Source organism: Delphinapterus leucas, chromosome 6, assembly GCF_059928025.1.
Source record: "Delphinapterus leucas isolate spDelLeu-1000000601 "Yukka" chromosome 6, BTC_Dleu_Yukka2, whole genome shotgun sequence".
Lineage (NCBI taxonomy): Eukaryota > Metazoa > Chordata > Mammalia > Artiodactyla > Monodontidae > Delphinapterus > Delphinapterus leucas.
In genome coordinates, this window is record NC_143134.1 from 20,509,820 (window position 1) to 20,531,014 (window position 21,195).

The 21,195-nt window shown below is 37.9% G+C and overlaps 1 protein-coding gene across 2 annotated transcripts in view; it reads left to right on the plus strand.

Moving 5' to 3' along the window:
* KCTD9 (potassium channel tetramerization domain containing 9) overlaps positions 1-21,195 on the plus strand; it is a 56,520-nt gene that overhangs the window by 9,162 nt on the left and 26,163 nt on the right. Inside the window, exons 2-9 of one of the 2 annotated variants that reach the window (XM_022595029.2) lie at positions 1,523-1,644; positions 4,257-4,300; positions 7,737-7,833; positions 8,436-8,494; positions 8,702-8,830; positions 17,692-17,759; positions 17,848-17,943; positions 18,662-18,811. In XM_022595029.2, the coding sequence (XP_022450737.1) occupies positions 1,523-1,644; positions 4,257-4,300; positions 7,737-7,833; positions 8,436-8,494; positions 8,702-8,830; positions 17,692-17,759; positions 17,848-17,943; positions 18,662-18,811 (765 nt within the window). The remainder of the gene's footprint in view (positions 1-1,522; positions 1,645-4,256; positions 4,301-7,736; positions 7,834-8,435; positions 8,495-8,701; positions 8,831-17,691; positions 17,760-17,847; positions 17,944-18,661; positions 18,812-21,195) is intronic. The other variant, XM_089912794.1, reaches the window with a different exon arrangement.

Sequence of the window (21,195 nt, forward strand, 5' to 3'; positions counted from 1 at the left end):
TTTTTCTTTTTACATCTTTATTGGAGTATAATTGCTTTACAATGGTGTGTTAGTTTCTGCTTTATAACAAAGTGAATCAGTTATACTTCTACTTTCTATCTCTATGAATTTGCCTGTTCTAAGTACCTCATACAAGTGGAATCACATGATATTTGTCCTTTTTTATGTCTGGCTAATTTCACTTAGCATAATGTTTTCAAGATTCATGCATGTTGTAGCATGTATCAGAATCGTATTTTTTTTTAGAGCTGAATATATTCCATTGTATGGATATGCCACATTTTGTTTATCCATTCACACGTTTATGAGCACTTGGGTTGTGCATTATCTTTAATAATCCATGTAGTTCCCTTTAAACTCTGCTTGCCTACCCCTCTTCCCCAAAATGCCCCAGCTTGCAACACTTCTCACAGGTCATGATCCAAGAGAAAAAGAGTTGGAATCTCTGTACTCTGCTGTTGAAACACTACACACTCCTATTGGCAAACAACTGGCTCCACACTTGACTGTTCATTTACTTAACGAAAATTTCACTGTCTGCTGTACTCCAGTGACCACTGAACAAAGGACTAGCCCCGGTTCCATTTCATATGGCACCTTTTTCCAGTATCCTGTGGGAAGTCAGCTGGCTGCTCATGCTTCAGGTTCATCTCCTCACCCTCTTTTTTATTCATAATTTTCAGAGATCTGACTGATAATGATACAACTATACACAGTTACAGTTATGGCTGGAGCAAAGAATTCACTACATGTACAGAGTCTCTACCCCCTACCTAAGCAACTGCATGTATGTTGCAAAAGTGTCAGACTGCCTGATTTAAAGCAGGACGGAGCAATTCATTGTAACCCAGGTCTACGCTGTACTTAGAATGTTAGCCAAAATTTGGATTTTATACAGTATATAAATAGTTATTGAAGTTAAATGAGGTGGGAAGTCATTAACTGTTCATATGGTCATTGACATGGTAAATGTTATAATAAACAGTAAATTTTTCCTGTTTAAAAAAGTAAACCATTCCTGTAAGAAAGGAATAATGTAAAAGCAACATCTTAAAGACTTAATAGGTCTCAGGCACTTTGGGAAGCTCTTATCATGCATTAACTCATTTCATCCTTGTGACGACCTTCTGATAACAGGTGTAACTGTTCTCCTCATTGCCAGTTAGAGCCACAGAAGCATAAAGAGGTGAAATAATTTGTCTTGAGCTGACAGCTAGAAAATGCCAGAATCTAAAGTCAAGTGCAGGTCTCTTTTGTATCAGAACTGGAGCACTGTTTAACATACTGTAAGATTGTAGTTTGTTTTTAGTGACAATTTCTCTAGTCTTGGATTTCAGCAGTGTTAGGCACTAGGTAAATATTTCAGTCATAAAAGAAAAAGAGAAACTTTTAAGAACCTCTCAAAATCTCTTTTTATATGATAATCTGATTTTTTAGACCTGTTTATAGTATGGTGGTTTTTAATTTGTGAGTGACGAAATTGATTACGTAAGTTGTTCAAATTAATCTGGTGTGTTTACAGGTGGTCGCTGTATATGGAACTTTATCTGATTTGCTTTCTGTGGCCAGCAATAAACTCGGCATAAAAGCCACCAGTGTGTATAATGGGAAAGGTGGACTGATTGATGATATTGCTTTGATCAGGTAACCTTCACCTTTTTATAAGCCGTCTACAGTGTGCCCTCAGCTTCTTGGTGCTATGCTGTTTCCCTTAAGCAGTATTTAATCACTGTTAAGAATGCAGGATTTTGGCAAATGATTGCCTAGAATTTGCTCTTTGGAATTTAAGTAACTTGCACTTATGATGCATTGATCAGATAGAAAACCCTGAATACATTCCAATATACTCATAGTCTTTCTGCAGGGTTCACATATGGCTATGAGGAATCTCTACGTTACTAGAAACGGATCTAATAAGACATGAATTTTTAATACTAGAAACTTAATTGATCTCTTTTATATGCTACTGCTTATTGTTCAGTTCATTTCCTAAGAATGCTTTGAATTTTATAAGCGTTTACAGAGACCTACTTTGGTGAAAACTTGCTAAATAAGGTAGCATTTTAACTAGAGTTAACTCACCAGTGATCCACCACAGTAGTGGTTTTGGTTTGTTTGTTTGGGGTTTTGTTTTTTTAAGTATGCCAGGCATATTTTAAAACCAATGTCCAGTTCACCTCATTCCATCCTCTGGGTATCATAGAATTTTGGACCAGGAGGGGGCTCAAAGAAGATGGAATGGGAACACAAACTAAGTACTGACTCTGTGCCAGTTAAGTTGTATTTGCTTTGCCCAAATTACCTCATTTAATCGGCAAAGCATGGACTTTTTATTTATTTTTTTGGCTGCAAGGCATGTGGGATCTTAGTTCCCTGACCAGGGATCAAACCCACACCCCCTGCGTTGGAAGCGTGGAGTCTTAGCCACTGGACTGCCAGGGAAGTCCCTGCGTGGGTTTTCTAAAATTGATGTTGTGAAGATAATGATGTTCTAAATTATGGTAGTATACAAAGTTTAATATTCACTTAAACCCAGGTCAGAATAACCTTTCAATATAACATACTGCCTTTAAACACTTCTAGTCCCTTTGTTTTATAAATGAGGAAACTAAACATCTGAGAAGTTTAACATGACTTACCCAGGTCATACATTTAATAGTTGATTTTTGTCAATTAGAGGAAAACAAATTTTCATATTAGTCTTAAAAAGTTAACTGGCATGGTGAACAAGTAGAAAAGATTATAGACTTAAAAGATAAAGATTTTAATTCCAAATATATTAGAAGAGTTTCTTAGTTTTTTGGTATCTATCTCCCAGCTTCTATGTGTTTCTATGGATAATTGAATGATTTATATCAACCTAAATTTCTCCTTAACAAACACAGGCTCTGCTTCCAAGAAAAATTCTATGTGTTCCTGTGATGTCTTACAGAAATATAATTTACATTCTTATAGAAATAAAAATGTTTACAACATAGGTCGTAATTGAAGAAGGTCATAACTGAAGCCTTCTGAACTATAAAATATCTACCTATTTAGAACTCAAACTGGTGGTTGCCAGAGGGGAGGAGACTGGCGGGGTTGGGTGAAATAGGTGAAGGGGCTTAAGAGGTACAGACTTCCAGTTATAAAATAGATAAGTCACAGGAATGTAATTGGCAGCACAAAGAATATAGTCAGTAACACTGTAATAATTTTGTATGGCGACAGACGGTTACTAGACTTATCGTGGTAATCATTTCATGTATTTTGATTGTCAAATCACTATGTTGTACACTTGAAACTAACATAATATTGTGTGTCAACTATACTTCAATTAAAAAAGAGCTAGGACAAGAAATAGTATATATTTATATTATATCTACCTGTTTAATAATTTGTGGTTCACAGTACAAGCTCTGATCATTTATACTAATCGTGCGGTGGGGTGGAGCAGGGAAGGAGGATATACACTGATAATCCTGATTTTTGAATTATGGGTATTCATTTACATTTAGGTGAGTATAGTGGGTGAGTGTTTACAGCAGAGTTATTTCCAATTATATTCTTCTTAGATTTAATATGAAAATTTATTTTCATTTCCAAAGCACAAAACAGGTGATGATGTGGCAGAAAACCCTAATAAATTATTTAGGGTTATAGAATTAAAGTGAAAGAAGAAGAGTTGGCTATAGCTTTAATCATATCCTTTGAACATAACATTCTTCAGTAGTATATTCTTCAATTGATAAGAAAGCTGAATTCACATAATTTGTATAGTGGGTTTCGTTTGTTTTTTTCCACTTCAAAAGTACTTTCATGTGCAGGATCTTCTTTGAATTTAAATCCAGAGGCAGTTAAGTCAGGGGGTTAAGCACTTTGAATTTTATAAACGTCACAGAGACCTACTTTGGTGAAAACTTGCTAAATAAAATAGAATGTTAAGTAGAGTTAACTCATCAGTGATCCACCACAATAGTGATTTTGGTGTTTTTTTTTGGTTTTGGTTTTTACATACCCTCGGCAGATTTATCTCTTTGAGACAAGTGTCTAGTTCACCTCATTCCATTCTCATCAGATCATAGAATTTTGGAGCAGGAAGAGGCTTAAACAACCTGGGTTTAAACAAAAAACACTGGAACTTGGTCAACTTCTTGGCCACATAGATAGCAAAACGGATCTTCTACATTATTCTAAGGAATAGTTCCTCTAGTCAACAGATAATTAATGTGATTTCTGGATTTTGATGGTGGCTTTTTAAATTTTGATTTCCCCAGGGATGATGATGTTTTGTTTGTGTGTGAAGGAGAACCATTTATTGGTAAGTGACTTCCTTAAAAGCCAATTTTGTCTGCCGAAATAAAGATGAAATGGCAAATATTTTACATGGCTTTACTAAGCTTAACATTAAAAAGTGTCTTAGAGCAGTATTCAGCTCTTCATACCTTTTTTGATTCTGCATTGGGGGGGGGTGTGAAAGTAAATTTCTAACTTGAATTAGATGATCATATTTTAGTATGGATACCTCATCTTTTACGTGCTGTTAAAAGGCTCTGGATGTGCACATATTCATTAATTATGACATGATAGGGTGGTTTTGATTTTAGAACTATAACTGTTTTGTTTCGAAATTTTCTCTTTGATAGTAGTTATCAAAATCTCTGTTATGTTACATATTTTTTAAGCATATATTGCTTGAAAAAGTAATGTTTGCCAGTCATTCACAGCAGTTAAATCAGTCAAAAATGACTTGGTAGCAACCACACACACACACACACACACACACACACACACACACACACTACCCTTCAGTTTCGAAGAAAGCTTATACAGTGTATATCTCAAAGGAAAGAGCCTGAGGCTTAAATAAATATTCTTCAACAAATATTTGATATATTTAGTTCCAGACCATCACACCCTGAATATTCAAGTATTTCTTTAAGCCTTCACAATAATTGTATTTGGTGAGTGGAGGTAGTACTCAAGATCATCACACAGCAACTTAGAAGTAAATGCATATTCTCTGTTTCTGCCTTAAGACTGAACAAAAAATTTTTCTCATCTTTTCTTATCCATTAGGCTAACAGAGTGGATTGGCAGGCAGTGGTCACTTAATTGGTTCATTGCATACATACAAACAACAAAACAAAAAGTGATTGATTAGTGTTTTTTGTTGTATCGTTACAAACTTTCAGAGTTAAAAATATTTGGTATGTTTTCATCCTCTGCATTTATCTATACCTAGATTATTTTACTTTTGGCCAGTGGAAATCCCTTCATGTCCTTCTTCTCTTAACACAACCCCATTAGTCTTTTCCTTACTATCTGGAATAACAAAGTGTTCATCTTATACTTCTCTTGTCCTAAACCCAAATCAGTGGTTTTTTTCTTGGAAGCCTTGATTTCTTTTAGTGGCAAATGTCATTTTAAGACCCAACCTGGGTGCTGGGGAGGCTCGCTGCTACTGGGTTCGTCATGATTACTAGGCTTTTTGGTGAACAGAGTTGGAAATACATGGCTAGCTAGAGGATAAAATTCATATATAATAAATATTATATGATATAAAGCTTTATATCACATATAACATATAAATAGATAAAATATCTCATGGGTTCATACTAATACTTTGGTTTATATTAGGATTATAAGGTTTTTATTTAACATCTTCTATCTTACATCTATGTCTCCTTTCTTGCATATCAGTAATCCTGGTTTCCAAGGACATAGGGAGTGATGGAATTGTAATGTCACATAATTACTCATTTCCTTCATCCTACACAAAATACACATAAAAGTTTCAATAATAATCCCAATACTTTGAATACCAATGTGACTACTAAAGACAGTTAAACATTTTTTAATATGCTCATTCCTTTCTTTCCTTACTTAAAAAATAATCGTATTGTTTATCCATTGTCAAATATTATTATTATATACTATATACATACACACATATACACACACACCATTGTATACTATACTCTCTCCCTTAAAACCATCACTTAGTTTTACTCCTCCAGTCCTTAAACTGATGCCTCGAGTGGTTGTCTGAAACTTGTTCTCTAGTAGATTCTTTATAAAGAACTTGTGAGAACTATATTCTCTGACATCTTGCATGTGGCTTCTATACCTGAAAGTCGGTTTGACTGGTCATAAAATCATATGTCAGAACTGAACAAATTTCAAACTTTAATGATATGTAGTTTATTGTATTTCAATTATACCTCAATTAAGTTGTTAAAAAATCCTTGGTTCATATTATTTTTCTTTAAATATCTTAAATATGTTACTGCATTTTTTTCTGACATAGAGTTTTGGTGTCAAAAAAAAATCTGATCTTTCATAAGTGATTATTTTTCCTAGCTCACCCGAAGGATTATTCTCTTTCTTTACAGTAATTTTACTGTACTTTTAAATTGATAAATTTTAGTATACTATTTCTGGGTGTTCTGAGCTGTTCTGGGTTGAATCTCTCAGTTATGTGGTGGGCCCTTTCAATATGTAGTTTCACATCTTTTTTTTTTTTTTAATTTCAGATAAGTTTTCTTGAACTTCATGTATTTATTTTGTTACCATGCTTTGATTTTTCTCCTTTCAGGACTCCTATTGTATATGTGTTGGATCTTCTACACTTGTCTTCTATATTTGAAATCTTCTGTTAAATCTTTTTCATCTCTTTCTTCATTTCTTCTTGATTTTTAAAGCTTTCCTCTTTTCAATTTTTATTTTCCTTAAGGCATTATCTGTGATGTTCTTTCACTCCTGTGTTTCTTCTAGTTTAATCTTCATTTCTGAAATGGTTTTTATTTCTAATTCTCTCCAGAGTTCTCTTGCCTCATTTCTGAATTTTGTGATTCTGGTTTATGTTGCTTTTTCATACCTTGTATTATTTACTTCTTTTAGCATATTTGGAATATTATAGTTTACCTATTTTGTGGCCATTTCTTTCTGGCACATTTTCATTATCTGGCACGTTTTCATTATCTATAGGGATGTAATTCTTCCTATTCTTTTAATAATCTTGTATGGGATTTTCTGTTGCTCATTTTTATATGAAATTAGTTTTCCTTAACTTGAGAAGGGAGCTGACTTAGGAAAGTTTTTGTAATTTCATGGCTCTAGGTGTCCCTTTTATGTTGTTTTTATGAAGTATTAAAAAATATGGAAGTCACCTTCTAATATATTTTGGTTCTGCTTGACCTTTTTTGACTTTTATCTGGACTCCTTTTCCTTTTGTCTTTGTTGTCTCTGTTCTGTTCAACTTGGATTCTTTTCCCAACATCTTATCCTCAGTGTGGGACTTTGTCCTAGGTGGGAGCTTTGGCTGGGTGGGTTTTGAGAGTTCATTTTCAGCCTCTTCAGATCTTACTGCAGACTGCTTGAATCACCCATGGTTGGAGTGGGCACACCCCTCCCACTTCCATTCGGCTGTTCTCAAGTAGACTTGCTGAGTTTTGAAGTGAGTATTTATGGGTTACTTCTGAATTCTTAGGATCATCACATACCCTGTTGTTTCTGTCAAGGATGCTTCTTCTGTCAAGGATGCTGATGCCATGCTTCTCTTCTAGTTGTCGGTGTTGGCGGGATACCTTATCACCTAGTTTTGTTTTAGATACTGTCTGTGGGTATAGGGCTTGCTGTCCTAGTAGCTCTGGCACGCTTTTATCTGTGTGTTTTAGTTTAAAATATTATACTATTGCCATCTTCCCCCAACCCCCCCCAACTTAATGTTTATTTTTTCTACATGTCATCTCTAGACCCTCAGACAGATTCTAAAGTACCGGAAGTGTTGTCAGGATCTCACACAGACTGGCTAACATTAAATGTTGGAGGGCGGTACTTTACAACCACACGGTAGGTGCACGTGTATGTGTGTGTTGAGTGGGTACTATGTACTGTTTGTTCTTTCCTTCAGTTTGCTGATGTCCTTAGAAGATATTCCAGTGCTGCTTAAATATACTATGTGATTTGAAGCCAATATTTAGAAAATTTTTTCTAAGAGTAGAAAATGGTTCACAAGTCATTCCAGAGAAAGCATGAAAAGCATGAATTTACTATTTTTAGAATATGCTTTTAAAATATTGAGTAATATACATGCAACACAAGTAAAAAATTAACAGTATTGAAATTTGTAGACTACAACTGCTTATACTAAAGGCATAAGAAAAATGTAAATTTCGATCAAGAAAATTGTTATACAGTAGCTTGCTAGAAGGATAGATCAGCATTGAAATTAAAGGCAACGAAATCAATATTTAAATCAAAGGAAGTGCCAGATTAGAAGAGATTTTGATAAATGGCAACTTACTGCACATTTTTGTTTCCCAGCATCACTCCTCCCAGGTTATAGCATGCATCTTTTTGAGAGAGCAGCTGGGATCAAGTATACTCTTGACTTAAATATGTTTGTTTATAAAGACAAATGGAGAAATCAATTTTTTTCCCTGAATTCTTAGGAGCACTTTAGTGAATAAAGAACCTGACAGTATGCTGGCCCACATGTTTAAGGACAAAGGTGAGTGCAGTGAGATCACATTTTGTGTGATCTGTTTGTAGTTGTATTGACTTTATAACTCCTGTCCTTCTGTACTTTTTAATGGAATCAGTAATAATTTTTACAAGAGTAAAAACTTACTGGTATGTTATGCAGTTTTCCTTCTATAAATTTCTAACTTTGTTTTTTGTTTATGGGGGGGCTTTCTTCATTTTAATGGTCCCACAGGTGTGTGGGGAAATAAGCAAGATCATAGAGGAGCTTTCTTAATTGACCGAAGTCCTGAGTACTTTGAACCCATTTTGAACTACTTGCGTCATGGACAGCTCATTGTAAACGATGGGATTAATTTGTTGGGTGAGTTTTCAATGTAATTCCTCACACTTTTTAGGATTTGTATTTTCTTTTCACTTACTTAATAATGTATATTTTCATAAAGTAAAAGTATCTTTTCCATTTTTAAAACTAAATGTTTTTACATGCATATGAGTGTAAATATACACTCATACATCTACACAGGTAGGTAGTCTTTCAGGTATACATCTACCCCATACATTCCGATTTTAGATTCTAAATAGATTTAGATTTCATCAGTAAGGACGCTAAGGGATTTTGTTGTTTGTTGTTTTTATAAATTTTTTTTTTAAATTTTTATTTATTTTTGGCTGCTCTGGGTCTTTGTTGCTGCATGTGGGCTTTCTCTAGTTGCAGCGAGCGGGGGTTACTCTTCGTTGTGGTGCGCAGGTTTCTCATTGCGGTGGCTTCTCTTGTTGCAGAGCATGGGCTCTAGGTGCGTGGGCCTCAGTAGTTGTGGCACGTGGGCTCAGTAGTTGTGGCGCATGGGCCACAACTGCTCTGCAGCATGTGGAATCTTCCCAGGCCAGGGCTTGAACCTGTGTCCCTTGCATTGGAAGGCAGATTCTTAACCATTGTGCCACCAAGGAAGCCCCGTTGGAAGATTTTTAATTACAGTTTCATCATTACTTGTGATAGGTCTGTTTATATTTTCTGATTCTTCCTGGTTCAGTCTTAGAAAATTGTACCTTTCCAAGAATTTGTCCATTTCTTTGTGGTTGTCCATTTTGTTGGCATATAATTGTTTGTAGTAGTCTCTTACCGTCCTTTGTATTTCTGCGGTGTCAGTTGTGATTTCTCCTTTTTCATTTCTAATTTTACTGATTTGCAGCCTCTCCCTTTTTTTTTCTTGATGAGTCTGGCTAAGGGTTTATCAATTTTGTTTATCTTCTCAAAGAACCAACTTTTAGTTTTATTTATCATTGCTATTGTTTTCTTTTTTTCTATTTCATTTATTTCTGCTCTGATCTTTATGGTTTCTTTCCTTCTACTGACTTTGGGTTTTCTTTTTTCTTCTTTCTCTAGTTGCTTTAGGTGTAAGGTTAGATAGTTTGTTTTTTTTTTTCTTTAGGTGAGATTGAATTCTATAAACTTCCCTCTTAGAACTGCTTTTGCTGCATCCCATAGGTTTTGGGTCGTCGTGTTTTCATTGTCATTTGTTTCTATGCATTTGTTTATTTCTTCTTGGATTTCTTCAGTGATCTCTTGGTTATTTAGTAGCACACTGTTTAGTCTCCACGTATTTGTGTTTTTAACAGTTTTTTTCATGTAATTGATTTCCAGTCTCATAGCGTGTGGTCAGAAAAGATGCTTGATATTTCAATTTTCTTAAATTTTCCTAGGCTTGATTTGTGACCCAAGGTGTGATCTGTCCTGGAGAATGTTCTGTGTGCACTTAAGAAGAAAGTGTATTTTGTCACTTTCAGGTGGAATGCCCTATAGATATCAATCAAATCTATCTGGTCTGTTGTGTCATTTAAAGCTTGTCTTTCCTTATTTATTTTCATTTGCATTGATCTGTCCATTCGTGAAAGTGGGTGTTAAAGTCTCCTACCATTATTGTGTTACTGTCGATTTCCCCTTTTATGGCTGTTAGCATTTGTCTTATGTATTGAGGTGCTCCTATTTTGGGTGCATAAATATTTATAATTGTTATATCTTCTTCTTGGATTGATCCCTTGATCATTATGTAGTGTCTTTCCTTATCTCTTGTAACAGTCCTTATTTTAAGGTCTATTATATCTGATAGAAGTATTGCTACTCCGGCTTTCTTTTGATTTCCATTTGCATGGAGTATCTTTTTCCATCCCTTCACTTTCAGTCTGTATGTGTCCCTAGGTCTGAAGTGGGTCTCTTGTAGACAGCATATATATGGGTCTTGTTTTTGTATCCATTCAGCCAGTCTGTGTCTTTTGGTTGGGCCATTTAATCCATTTACATTCAAGATTATTATCGATATGTATGTTCCTCTTACCATTTTCTTAATTGCTTTGGGTTTGTTTTTGTGGGTCCTTTTCTTCTCTTGTGTTTCCACCTAGAGAATTTTCTTTAGCATTTGTTGTAAAGCTGGTTTGATGGTGCTGAATTCTCTTAGCTTTTGCTTGTCTGTAAAGCTTTTGATTTCTCCATCAAATCTGAATGAGATGCTTGCTAGGTAGAGTAATCTTGGTTTTAGGTTTTTCTCTTTCACCATTTTAAGTATATCCTGCCACTCCTTCCTGGCCTGCAGAATTTCTGCTGAAAAATCAGCTGGTAACCTTAGGGGGGTTCCTTTGCATGTTATTTTTTGTTTTTCCCTTGCTGCTTTTAATATTTTTTCTTTGAATTTAATTTTTGTTAGTTTGATTAATATGTGTCTTGGTGTGTTTCTCCTCTGGTTTTTCCTGTATGGGAGTCTCTGCACTTCCTGGACTTCGGTGACTATTTCCTTTCCCACGTTAAGGAATTTTTCAACTATAATCTCTTCAAATGTTTTCTCAGACCCTTTCTTTTTCTCTTCTTCATCTGGGATCCCTATAATTTGAATGTTCGCTTGTTTAGTGTTGTCCCAGAGGTTTCTGAGATTGTCTTCAATTCTTTTCATTCTTTTTTCTTTATTGTGCTCCTCCGCAGTTATCTCCACCATTCCATCTTCCAGCTCACTCATTCGTTCTTCTGCCTCCGTTATTCTGTTTGATTCCTTCTAGTGTATTTTTCTTTTCAGTTATTGCATTGTTCATCTCTGTTTGTTTGTTCTTTAGTTCTTCTAGATCTTTGTTAACCATTTCTTGTATTTTCTCAATCTGTGCCTCCAATTCTATTTCCGAGATTCTGGATCATCTTTACTATCATTACTGTGAATTCTTTTTCAGGTAGATTGCCTCTTTCCTCTTCATTTATTTGGTCTTGTAGGTTTTTACCTTCTTCATATGTGACATAATTTTTTGTCAACTCATTTTATTTTTTTTTTTTTTGATGGGTGGGATTGTGTTCTGGTTGTTTGGCCTGAGGCTTCCAGCACTGGCATTTGTAGGCGGTTGGGTAGAGGTGAGTCTTGGTCCCGACATGAGGACCTCTGGGAGACCTCACTCCTATGAATATTCCCTGGGGTCTGAGGTTCTCTGTTAGTCCAGTGGTTCAGACTCGGAGCTCCCACTGCAGGAACTCTGGCCTGACCCCCAGCTCGTGAACCAAGATTTTGCAAGCCGTGTGAAGTGCCAAAAAGACAAAAGAAAAAAAGGAGCAGAACAGTAAGAAAGAGTAAATAATAAGATTAGAAAACTAAAAGCTATCTTAGAAAGAATAAAAAAATAAAAATATAGATGAAACAACAACTGGAAGGTAAAACAGAACCAAGCAGTAATAAAGAGGAGGGGGGAAAAAAGCCTGAAAAGGCCTTGGCTGTGGGGGGGCAGGACTTAGGTTGGGGTGTGGTTTAGGTGGTGGACGGGGCCTATGCTTAGGACCCACAGGGCCAGAAAAGGCCCTGGGGCAGGGTCTTAGACTCAACACAGCAGGAGGGGCCCAGGAGTGCCTCTGGCCCTGGAGGGCAGACGACCAGGTCCAGGACCCCAGCATGCTCGCTGAGCCCAAGTGGGCGGGGGAAGTCCCAGAGGGCCCCTCCCCATCGGCCTCTCTTCTTCTCCCTCCCATGTCCACAGCACCCACGCGGCTAGCGGTGGCCCCAGAAGGCAAGGGACCAGACCCGGAAGCCCAACAGGCTTCCTGGAGCTGAGTGGGCAGGGGAACCACCTGGGTTGCTTCCCCTGATCCTCCAGCCCCAAAGCGTCCCTTGCCTTGTCCTCCTCTCCTCCCCTTCCCTCCTCCTCCCTCCCTCCTACGCTCCCAGGACCAGCGTGGCACAGAGGGGGCCTCAGAGGGTGGGGCACCTGGCCTGGGACCCCAGCAGGTCTCCCGGGCTGAGTGGTCTGAGGAAACACCCGCCACACCTCCCCGATCCTCTGGTCCTTGAGGGTTCCCCCCACCACTGTCCACCTCTCCTCTTTCCCCCTTCTTCCTCCCATGCCCCTAGGACTCATGAGGCCAGAAGGGTCCTGGGAGAGAAGGGGGCCCAGGAAAATGGAGGACCAGGCCCGACAGCCCAGTAGGCTTCCCGGGCACAAGTGAGTGGGTGAAACAACCTCCGTGCCTCCCCTGGTCCTCCTATCACAGAGGGCCCCTCCCCCATCCACCTCTCCCCTTTTCCAACACCCCTGCCTCCCTCCTACGCCGCTACAAACAACATGGCCCAGAGGGTGCCTTGGAGGGTTGAGGACCCTGCCTGGGAGACCTGCATGCTTCCTGGCCGATTGGGCAGGGGAAACACCTGATTCTCTGAGCCCCTGAGGGTCCCTCCAGGCATGGGAACCCCTCCCCCCCCCTCTTCCAAGTCACCCCTCAGGGGTGCCGGTCCTGTCTGGCCTTCACTTCTCCTCCCCCCTTACTCCCCCCATGTTCCTACCTGGTCACTCGGGGGTTCCTCCTGTCTCCTTGGGCATTGAGGTCCCCCACCAGCATCTGGCAGGCACCTTAGTTGTGGGGAGACATGAACTCCACATCCTCCCCCACCACCATCTTCTGTAGGCTCTTGTTTTTTTAATCCACTCTGCCACTCTGTGTCTTTTGATTGGAGCATTTAGTCCATTGACATTTAAGGTAACTTTTGATAGATAAGTATTGCTATTGTAGAGCTTGTTTTCCAGTTGATTTTTGTATTTCTTCTTTGTTCTTTTTTCTTCTTGTTTTTCGTTTCATCGTTTGATGATTTCCTTTTGTATTATGCTTGTGTTATCTTCCTTTTGTTTTTGTGCATCTATTGTATATCTTTGATTTGTGGTCCCCCTGTTTTTCAAGTATGTTAACCCCTTCCTATATGTACTTGCTTTAGAATCTATAGTGGTATAACCTCAAACACATTCTAAAAGATAACCTACATTTTCTTACTCTCTTCCCCCACTTTTTATGATTTTGATGTCCTCTTTTACATCTTCATGTTTATCCTTTTGCTGTTCATTGTGGTTATCATCACTTTCACAAAAAAATTATTTTATTATTATTTTTTAAAAATTTGCATACTAGCTTATTTATGTGATTTACTTTCCAATTGTGATTTTCCTTTTCCTCTAGATTCTTCTTTTCTACTTAGAAAAGACCTTTCAATATTTCTTTTAGGGATAGATTTAGTATTGCTCTATTCCTTTAGTTTTTGCTTGTCTGAGAAATTCTTTCTCTCTCCTTCTATTCTAAGTGTTGATCTAGCTGGGTAGAGTATCCTAGGTTGCAGATTTTTCCCTTAAAGTACTTTGAATATATCTTGCAGCTCCTTTGTGGCCTGCAACATTTCTGTAAAGAAATCAGCTGATAGCCTTATGGGGGTTCCCTTGTAATTAGCCCTTTGTTTTTTCTCTTGCTGCCCTTAGAATCCTCTCTTTAACTTTTACCATTTTAATTATAGTATATCTTGGTATAGATCTGTTTGGGTTCATCTTGTTTGGGACCCTCTGTACTTCCTGTACTTGTATATCTGTTTCCTTCTTTAAGTTTGGGATGTTTTCAGCCATAATTTCTTCACATACATTTTCAATCCCCTTTTCTCTTTCTTCTTCTGGGATGCCTGTTATGTGTAGATTGGTACACTTTACATTATCCCATAGGTCTTTTAAATTGCTTTCAATTTTTTTTTTTTCCATTTGGCTTTCTGTCTGCTGTTCTGACTGGGGGATTTCCATTGTTCCGTCTTCCAGATCACTTATTTATTCTTCTGCATTATTCAACCTGTTATTCATTGCCTTTAGTTCAGCTTTCATCTCGGTGAATGAGTTTTCTCATTTTCCTTGGCTCCTCTTTACACTTTCTAGTTCCTTTTACAGTAATGTACATTTGTATTGATAGCCTTTCTTAGTTCCTTCAATATTTTCATTATCTTTTTTTTGAACTCAGTGTCTATTAGACTGAGTGGATCTGTTTCATTGTTTGTTCTTTCTGGGGAATTCTCTTTTCTGGGTGTAGCTCCTCTGCTTCTTCATTTTACTTATATTTCTCTTACTCTATGAGTTTACGACAAACAATTATCTACTGTGGTCTTGGAGGGCTATTAGCATGTGGAAGTGTCCCTGTGTAGCTTGTGTGGGTTTAAAATGCAAGGTCTGTTTTCCGGATGTATACCTGCCACCTCTTTCCTCAGTGTGTGCTGGCCATTATCCCCTTGATAGGGGGTGTGACTGACGTTGTGGTGACCGAAGGCTACACTGGATGTTGAGTGGGGCCTCCTCTTTGCTCTGTGGTTGTCATAGCCCTCTCAGTGGCAGGGTCTGCTCCCTAGTTATTGCAGTAGAAGCCCCCAGATCCATTTCTGAGCTGTGGTGTGAGGTAGTTGGGATTGGAGTATGCCCAGGGAGAGGAGCCCCTGAGTATTGCTCCTCCAGAGCTCTCCACCAGGGAGTGCATTCTGTGCTGTCATCTGTCACCCATTGTGTGGGGTCACAAAGTACACTGTTGTTGGCACTGCGCTCGGTCTCACCTCAACCGTGAGAATGCAGGCAGTAAGCTCTGGTGTCCCTCAGGCGCTGTGTTCACAAAATTACCAGCATAGGTCTGCTGGCAATGATCCACTGAAGTGAGGTAGCAGGACCCCAGTAGTCACACACCTGAAGCTGCTGTTGGAGCCTATTGAAGCAGCGCAGACTCCAGCCCAGCCTCTGCGTGCATGCACCCACAAACCACATAGCTGCTAAGGCCAGGCTGGTCCCAGCCACGGGAGCACCCATTGTCCACTTGGATGTCCTGCAGGCGCTGAGTATACAAAGCCAGTGGCTGTGGGGTAGATCTGCGCAGCAGTGGGCAGAGGGCTCAGATTTCAGCCCCGCCTCTGCATGTGGGCAGCCCGCTGGCATGCTCCCAGAGCTCCTACAGGTAGCGCTGAGTCAGCTGAAAGTGTGTGGAGAAAGACTGCTACAGGCCTGTCCCCCGCTTCCATGCTTCTTAACAAAAGGGCTTTGCTTCTATGGTGGGCCTGGGCTTCTTCTACATACACCCCTGGTTGCAGCCCATACCATGCTCCAGCCCCTTCAGGCTTTCTCTGAGCAGCCAACCCTGGTCCTCTCCTTGGGTCTGTCCTCTGAAACCCAAGTTTCAGAGCTGAGGTCCCGCCCACACCAGCGGTTGCACATCTCAGGCTGGGGAGCACAGGGCAGTGACCCGGACCATCTGTGCAGGTCTCTCTCTGACCTGCCTGCCATAAACTGTCTGCTGCGCTTTGCTTTGAGCCTCTAAAGCTCCATTTCTGTCCTGGTTGATCTCCCCACCTGTGAAGAGGCTTTCCAGGTTGCGGGAAACTTTTCTCTTTCACAACTCCGTCCCAGATACGCAAGTTCCATCCCAATGCCTTTTTTAAAAAATTCTTGTACTACCTGGTTATGAGGAGATCTTTCATGCGATTTTGGGTGTTTGAGATATTCTGCCAGCATTCAGAGGGTATTCTGTGAGAATTGTTCCAGATGTAGATGTATATTTGACGTATTTGTGGGAGGAGGTGAGCTCCACATCCTTCTATTCTGCCATCTTGTGTGAGCACCCTGGAAATCCTTTATTTAAAATTGATTTTCCTATAAGAAAGGTTTCTGAATTGTACTGCTGACTTTGGTTTTGAAGCTCTCTTACATTTATACACTTCTGTAATATTCTGATTCAGTAACTAAAAGATCTCTGACAAACCGATTCAGATCTGCTTCATTCACAAACTCAAGGGGCTTCCCTGCTGGCGCAGTGGTTAGGAATCCGCCTGCCAATTCAGGGGACACAGGTTCGAGCCCTGGTGCAGGAAGATCCCACATGCCGCGGAGCATCGAAGCCCATGCACCACAACTATGAGCCTGCACTCTACAGCCTGCAGACCACAGCTACTGAAGCCCGCGTGCCTAGAGCCTGTGCTCCACAACAAGAGAAGCCACCGCAATGAGAAGCCCATGCACCATAACAAAGAGTAACCCCCGCTCGTAGCAACTAGAGAAAGCCCGCACGCAGCAACAAAAATCCATCACAGCCAAAAATAAATATATTAATTAAATAAATTTATCTTAAAAAAAAAAACCATGGTACTGTGACTGTGTTAAGTATATTAAAAAATAATAATAAGTCAATGAAGGCCTTCCCTGGTGGAGCAGTGGTTAAGAATCTGCCTGCCAATGCAGGGGACACGGGTTTGAGCCCTGGTCCAGGAAGATCCCACATGCCACGGAGCAACTAAGTCTGTACGCTGCAACTACTGAGCCTGTACTCTAGAGCCCACGAGCCACAACTACTGAGCCCATGCGCCACAACTGCTGAGCACGCTTAGAGCCCATGCTCCACAACAAGAGACACCACTGCAACGAGAAGCCAGCACATCGCAACAAAGAGTAGTCCCTGCTTGCCGCAACTAGAGGAAGCCTGCACGCAGCAACAAAAACCCAATGCAGCCAAAAATAAATATATTTTTTAAAGTCAATGAAATGTTAAGATTAGGTGAACTAATCATTTATTATTGGGCTTACAAATCACTATGTCAGTTATTTTAGGAATGTATGATGTTAGGATTTTTTTGTCTGTGGCCTATTTAATTTTCAGAAATAATTTTGTAATATGGAAAGCTTTCATTCTAATTCACGAGTCTTCTTTCTTTTGCTGTATGTAAACTATTTAGAAAAACTTTGTTTACAAATATTTTTAAATATTCTATATATACATATATATGTTCTAAACGTTAGTTATTTTTCTTCTATATTGATGGATAGCCTACTTGTATTTCACTTCTGTTGTGAGAATTTATAGATTTTTTTTATAAATGATTCTATAAATATTAAAATGAATAGCATTCTATAAAAGTCAAATTGTTTTTATTATGATAGGTGTGTTAGAAGAAGCAAGATTTTTTGGTATTGACTCATTGATTGAACACCTAGAAGTGGCAATAAAGGTAAGGCTCTTTTTACATTAGCCAAGTATTACATGTATTGTAGCTATCTCCCAAAATGCTCCACTGATCTGTCAATATGCTTTTCAAGAATTCTCAACCACCAGAAGATCATTCACCAATATCTCGAAAGGAATTTGTGCGATTTCTGCTAGCCACTCCAACCAAATCAGAATTGCGTTGCCAGGTAATTAAAGCAGACTTTTACGTGAGTTATTCGTGTAGGCAAATCTGTGAGTAAAGTTTTAAATTCTTCTGGGAATTTTTCTCTTGCCTTGTTTTCTTTTTTCATGAAAGATATATTTTACTTATGGGTCATAGCATTGATTTAGTCCCAAAATGGTTAGACAGAAAAAGAGATGTAATAATCTTTTTTATTGTCTAATTATGCCTCATGCAGCAGTTTTTGAGTAATGCATAGGAATTGCAGCAATAAAAATAAAAAGTCAATTGTACAGTTGTTATGTATGGTTAATCAGTGGAAGATACTTATACTTTTATGTATTATAGCACTAATGATTTTAAAAACCACAATACTCACTTTAAAAAAATAAAACAATCTTGAATTATTGAATTAATAAAATAATTTAAGTACAATCAGGTTTAATAAAAAAATAATACTTATCAACGGGTATGTGGCCAGCAGAGATCTCTCTTTAGAAACTTCTGCACATAAATGAGGCATTGCCAGGATGCATTCTAATGTTATATGTAAGTTGAGTTCCTTTAAGAACCTGTTAAGGACACTAATTTTATGTATCTCAGTTCCATTTGATCATGTTTTGTAACGAACTCCAAATGACAGAACTGCCAATTACTTCTAAAACACATGGTAGTTAGCTTTTGTAATTGAATATACAACAGATGGTTTAAATATTGTGACAGTTTGTGTTTTTTAATTTTAGGGTTTAAACTTCAGTGGTGCTGATCTTTCTCGTTTGGACCTTCGATACATTAACTTCAAAATGGCCAATTTAAGCCGCTGCAATCTTGCCCACGCTAATCTCTGCTGTGCAAATCTTGAACGAGCTGATCTCTCTGGATCAGTGCTTGACGTAAGAATCATTTTTGGTTACAAAAGAAAATTAAATTTTTAGTCTGTTGAACACTCAGCGCAGAAATTATATCTGTCCCTTACTGGAGCTTTTACTTGCAAACAGATAATTTACTAAGTTGATGATAAAACTGAAGGTTCTGAAAGTGAAATGGGTTGGTTTTGCAACTTTGGTATCCTTTATTAAACATAGGTCTGAAAAGTATAGCAACTAATAAGAAATGAAATCTTGAAATTAGATCCTGATCTCCTCAACACTCTATTTATTAGGACTTCTATTTTCAGTGGATTAATAGGGTAAAGCTGGAAAGTATCTTTGCATTTTTCTATTCAGGTTCATTTCTGGAATAGGAAAATGTTATTGCTCCAGGGGATATGTGGCAGTTATTTTTAAATAAACATGGTATACAGCAATCTGTATAAGTTAGCATCTCAGTGGCTCTCTACCTCTATTCATATGTGTTTACATATATGTATGTGTATATATGTGTGTGTGTACATATGTATATGCATGTATTTGTGTAGCATTTACCTGTGTTAATTTGAGATTAGAGGATATATGTAAAACCAGCCGTGAAATCTAATTTCTAAGAACTTTCAGTTCCTTAATATCAAGGACCATGTCTGTGTGCCTTTTGAGTTAATAACACCTAATATAGCACCTTGCCTTTAGTAGTCACTGAATAAATGTTTATTGAATTTTATAATGTTGGTTTTGTTCCTTAGCTGCAGTGTATTTTTCCATGAAACTTGGATCTAATAGAATATGCCAACATATTTCCTTGTTCCATTTTATGATGAAGGATCAAATAAATAGCAAAATAAGCAAAACACTAACAGTACAAAGGAAAAATCTGAAGGACCTAATTTTTAAATAGTGAAATGCTGAGAGGCAGCTTTGTTGGTTTCTGTTAAGGAATGAAAAAAAAAAAAAGATAAGACAGATTGGATCATTGAATACAAATGGTTTTGAGTTCTATTTAATTATGGCATTACTGTGAGCCTGAACCATAATTTTCTTATCTTTAAATGCTTGTTCTACCCACATTGTATAATTGATGTGAAGGCCAATATGTATATATAATATACATGTGTATATATTATATATATATGTATAATTTTTTTATTGATGTGTAGTTGATTTACAATGTCATGTTAGTTTCAGGTGTACAGCACAGTGATTCAGTTACATATATGTGTGTGTGTGTTTGTGTGTGTATACATGTATACATATATATACAGTCTTTTTCAGATTCTCTTCCCTTATAGGTTATTACAAAATACTGAGTATAATTCCCTGTGCTATACAGTAGGTCCTCGTTGGTTATCTATTTTACATATAGTAATAGGTATATGTTAATCCCAACCTCCTAATTTATCCCTCTTCCCATCCCCTTTTCCCCCATTTGGTAACCACACATTTTTTCCCTATGTCTGTGAGTCTCCTCCTGTTTTGGAAATAAGTTCATTTGTATCTTTCTGGTTTTTTACATTCCACATATAAGCAATATCATATATTTATCTTTCTCTGTCTGGCTTACTTCACTTAGTATGATAATCTCTAGGTCCACCTATATTGCTGCAAATGGAATTATTTCATTCTTTTTTCATGGCTGAATAATATTCCATGGTGTATATATATACCACATCTTCTTTATCCATTAATCTGTCCATGGACATTTAGTTTGCTTCCATGTCTTGGCTGTTGTAAATAGTGCTGCAGTTAGCATTGGGGTGCATGTGTCTTTTCAAATTATGGTTTTCTCCGGATACGTGCCCAGGAGTGGGATTGCTGGATGATATGGTAGCTCTCTTTTTAGTTTTTTAAGGAGCCTCCATACTGTTCTCCATAGTTGCTGTACCAATTTCCATTCCCACCAACAGTGTAGGAGGGTTCCTTTTCCTAACCCCTCTCCAACATTATTTGTAGACTTTTTGATAACAGCTATTCTGACCAGTGTGAGGTGGTACCTCATTGTAGTTTTGATTTGCATTTCTCTAATAATTAGCAGTGTTGAGCATCTTTTCATGTGCTTTTTGGCCATCTGTATGTCTTCTTTGGAGAAATGTCTGTTTAGATCTTTTGCCCATTTTTTGATTGTGTTGTTTGTTTTTTTGATATTGAGCCACAAGAGCTGTTTGTATATTTTGGAGATTAATCCCTTGTCAGTTGCATCATTTGCAAATTTTCTCCCATTCTGTAGATTGTCTTTTTGTTTTGTTTATGGCTTCCTTTGCTGTGTAAAAGCTTTTAAGTTTAATTAGTTCCCATTTGTTTATTTTTGTTTTTATTTTCATTATTCTAGGAGACAAATCTAAAAAGATACTGCTGCAATTTATGTCAAAGAGTGTTCTGCCTATGTTTTCTGCTAGGTTTTATAGTAT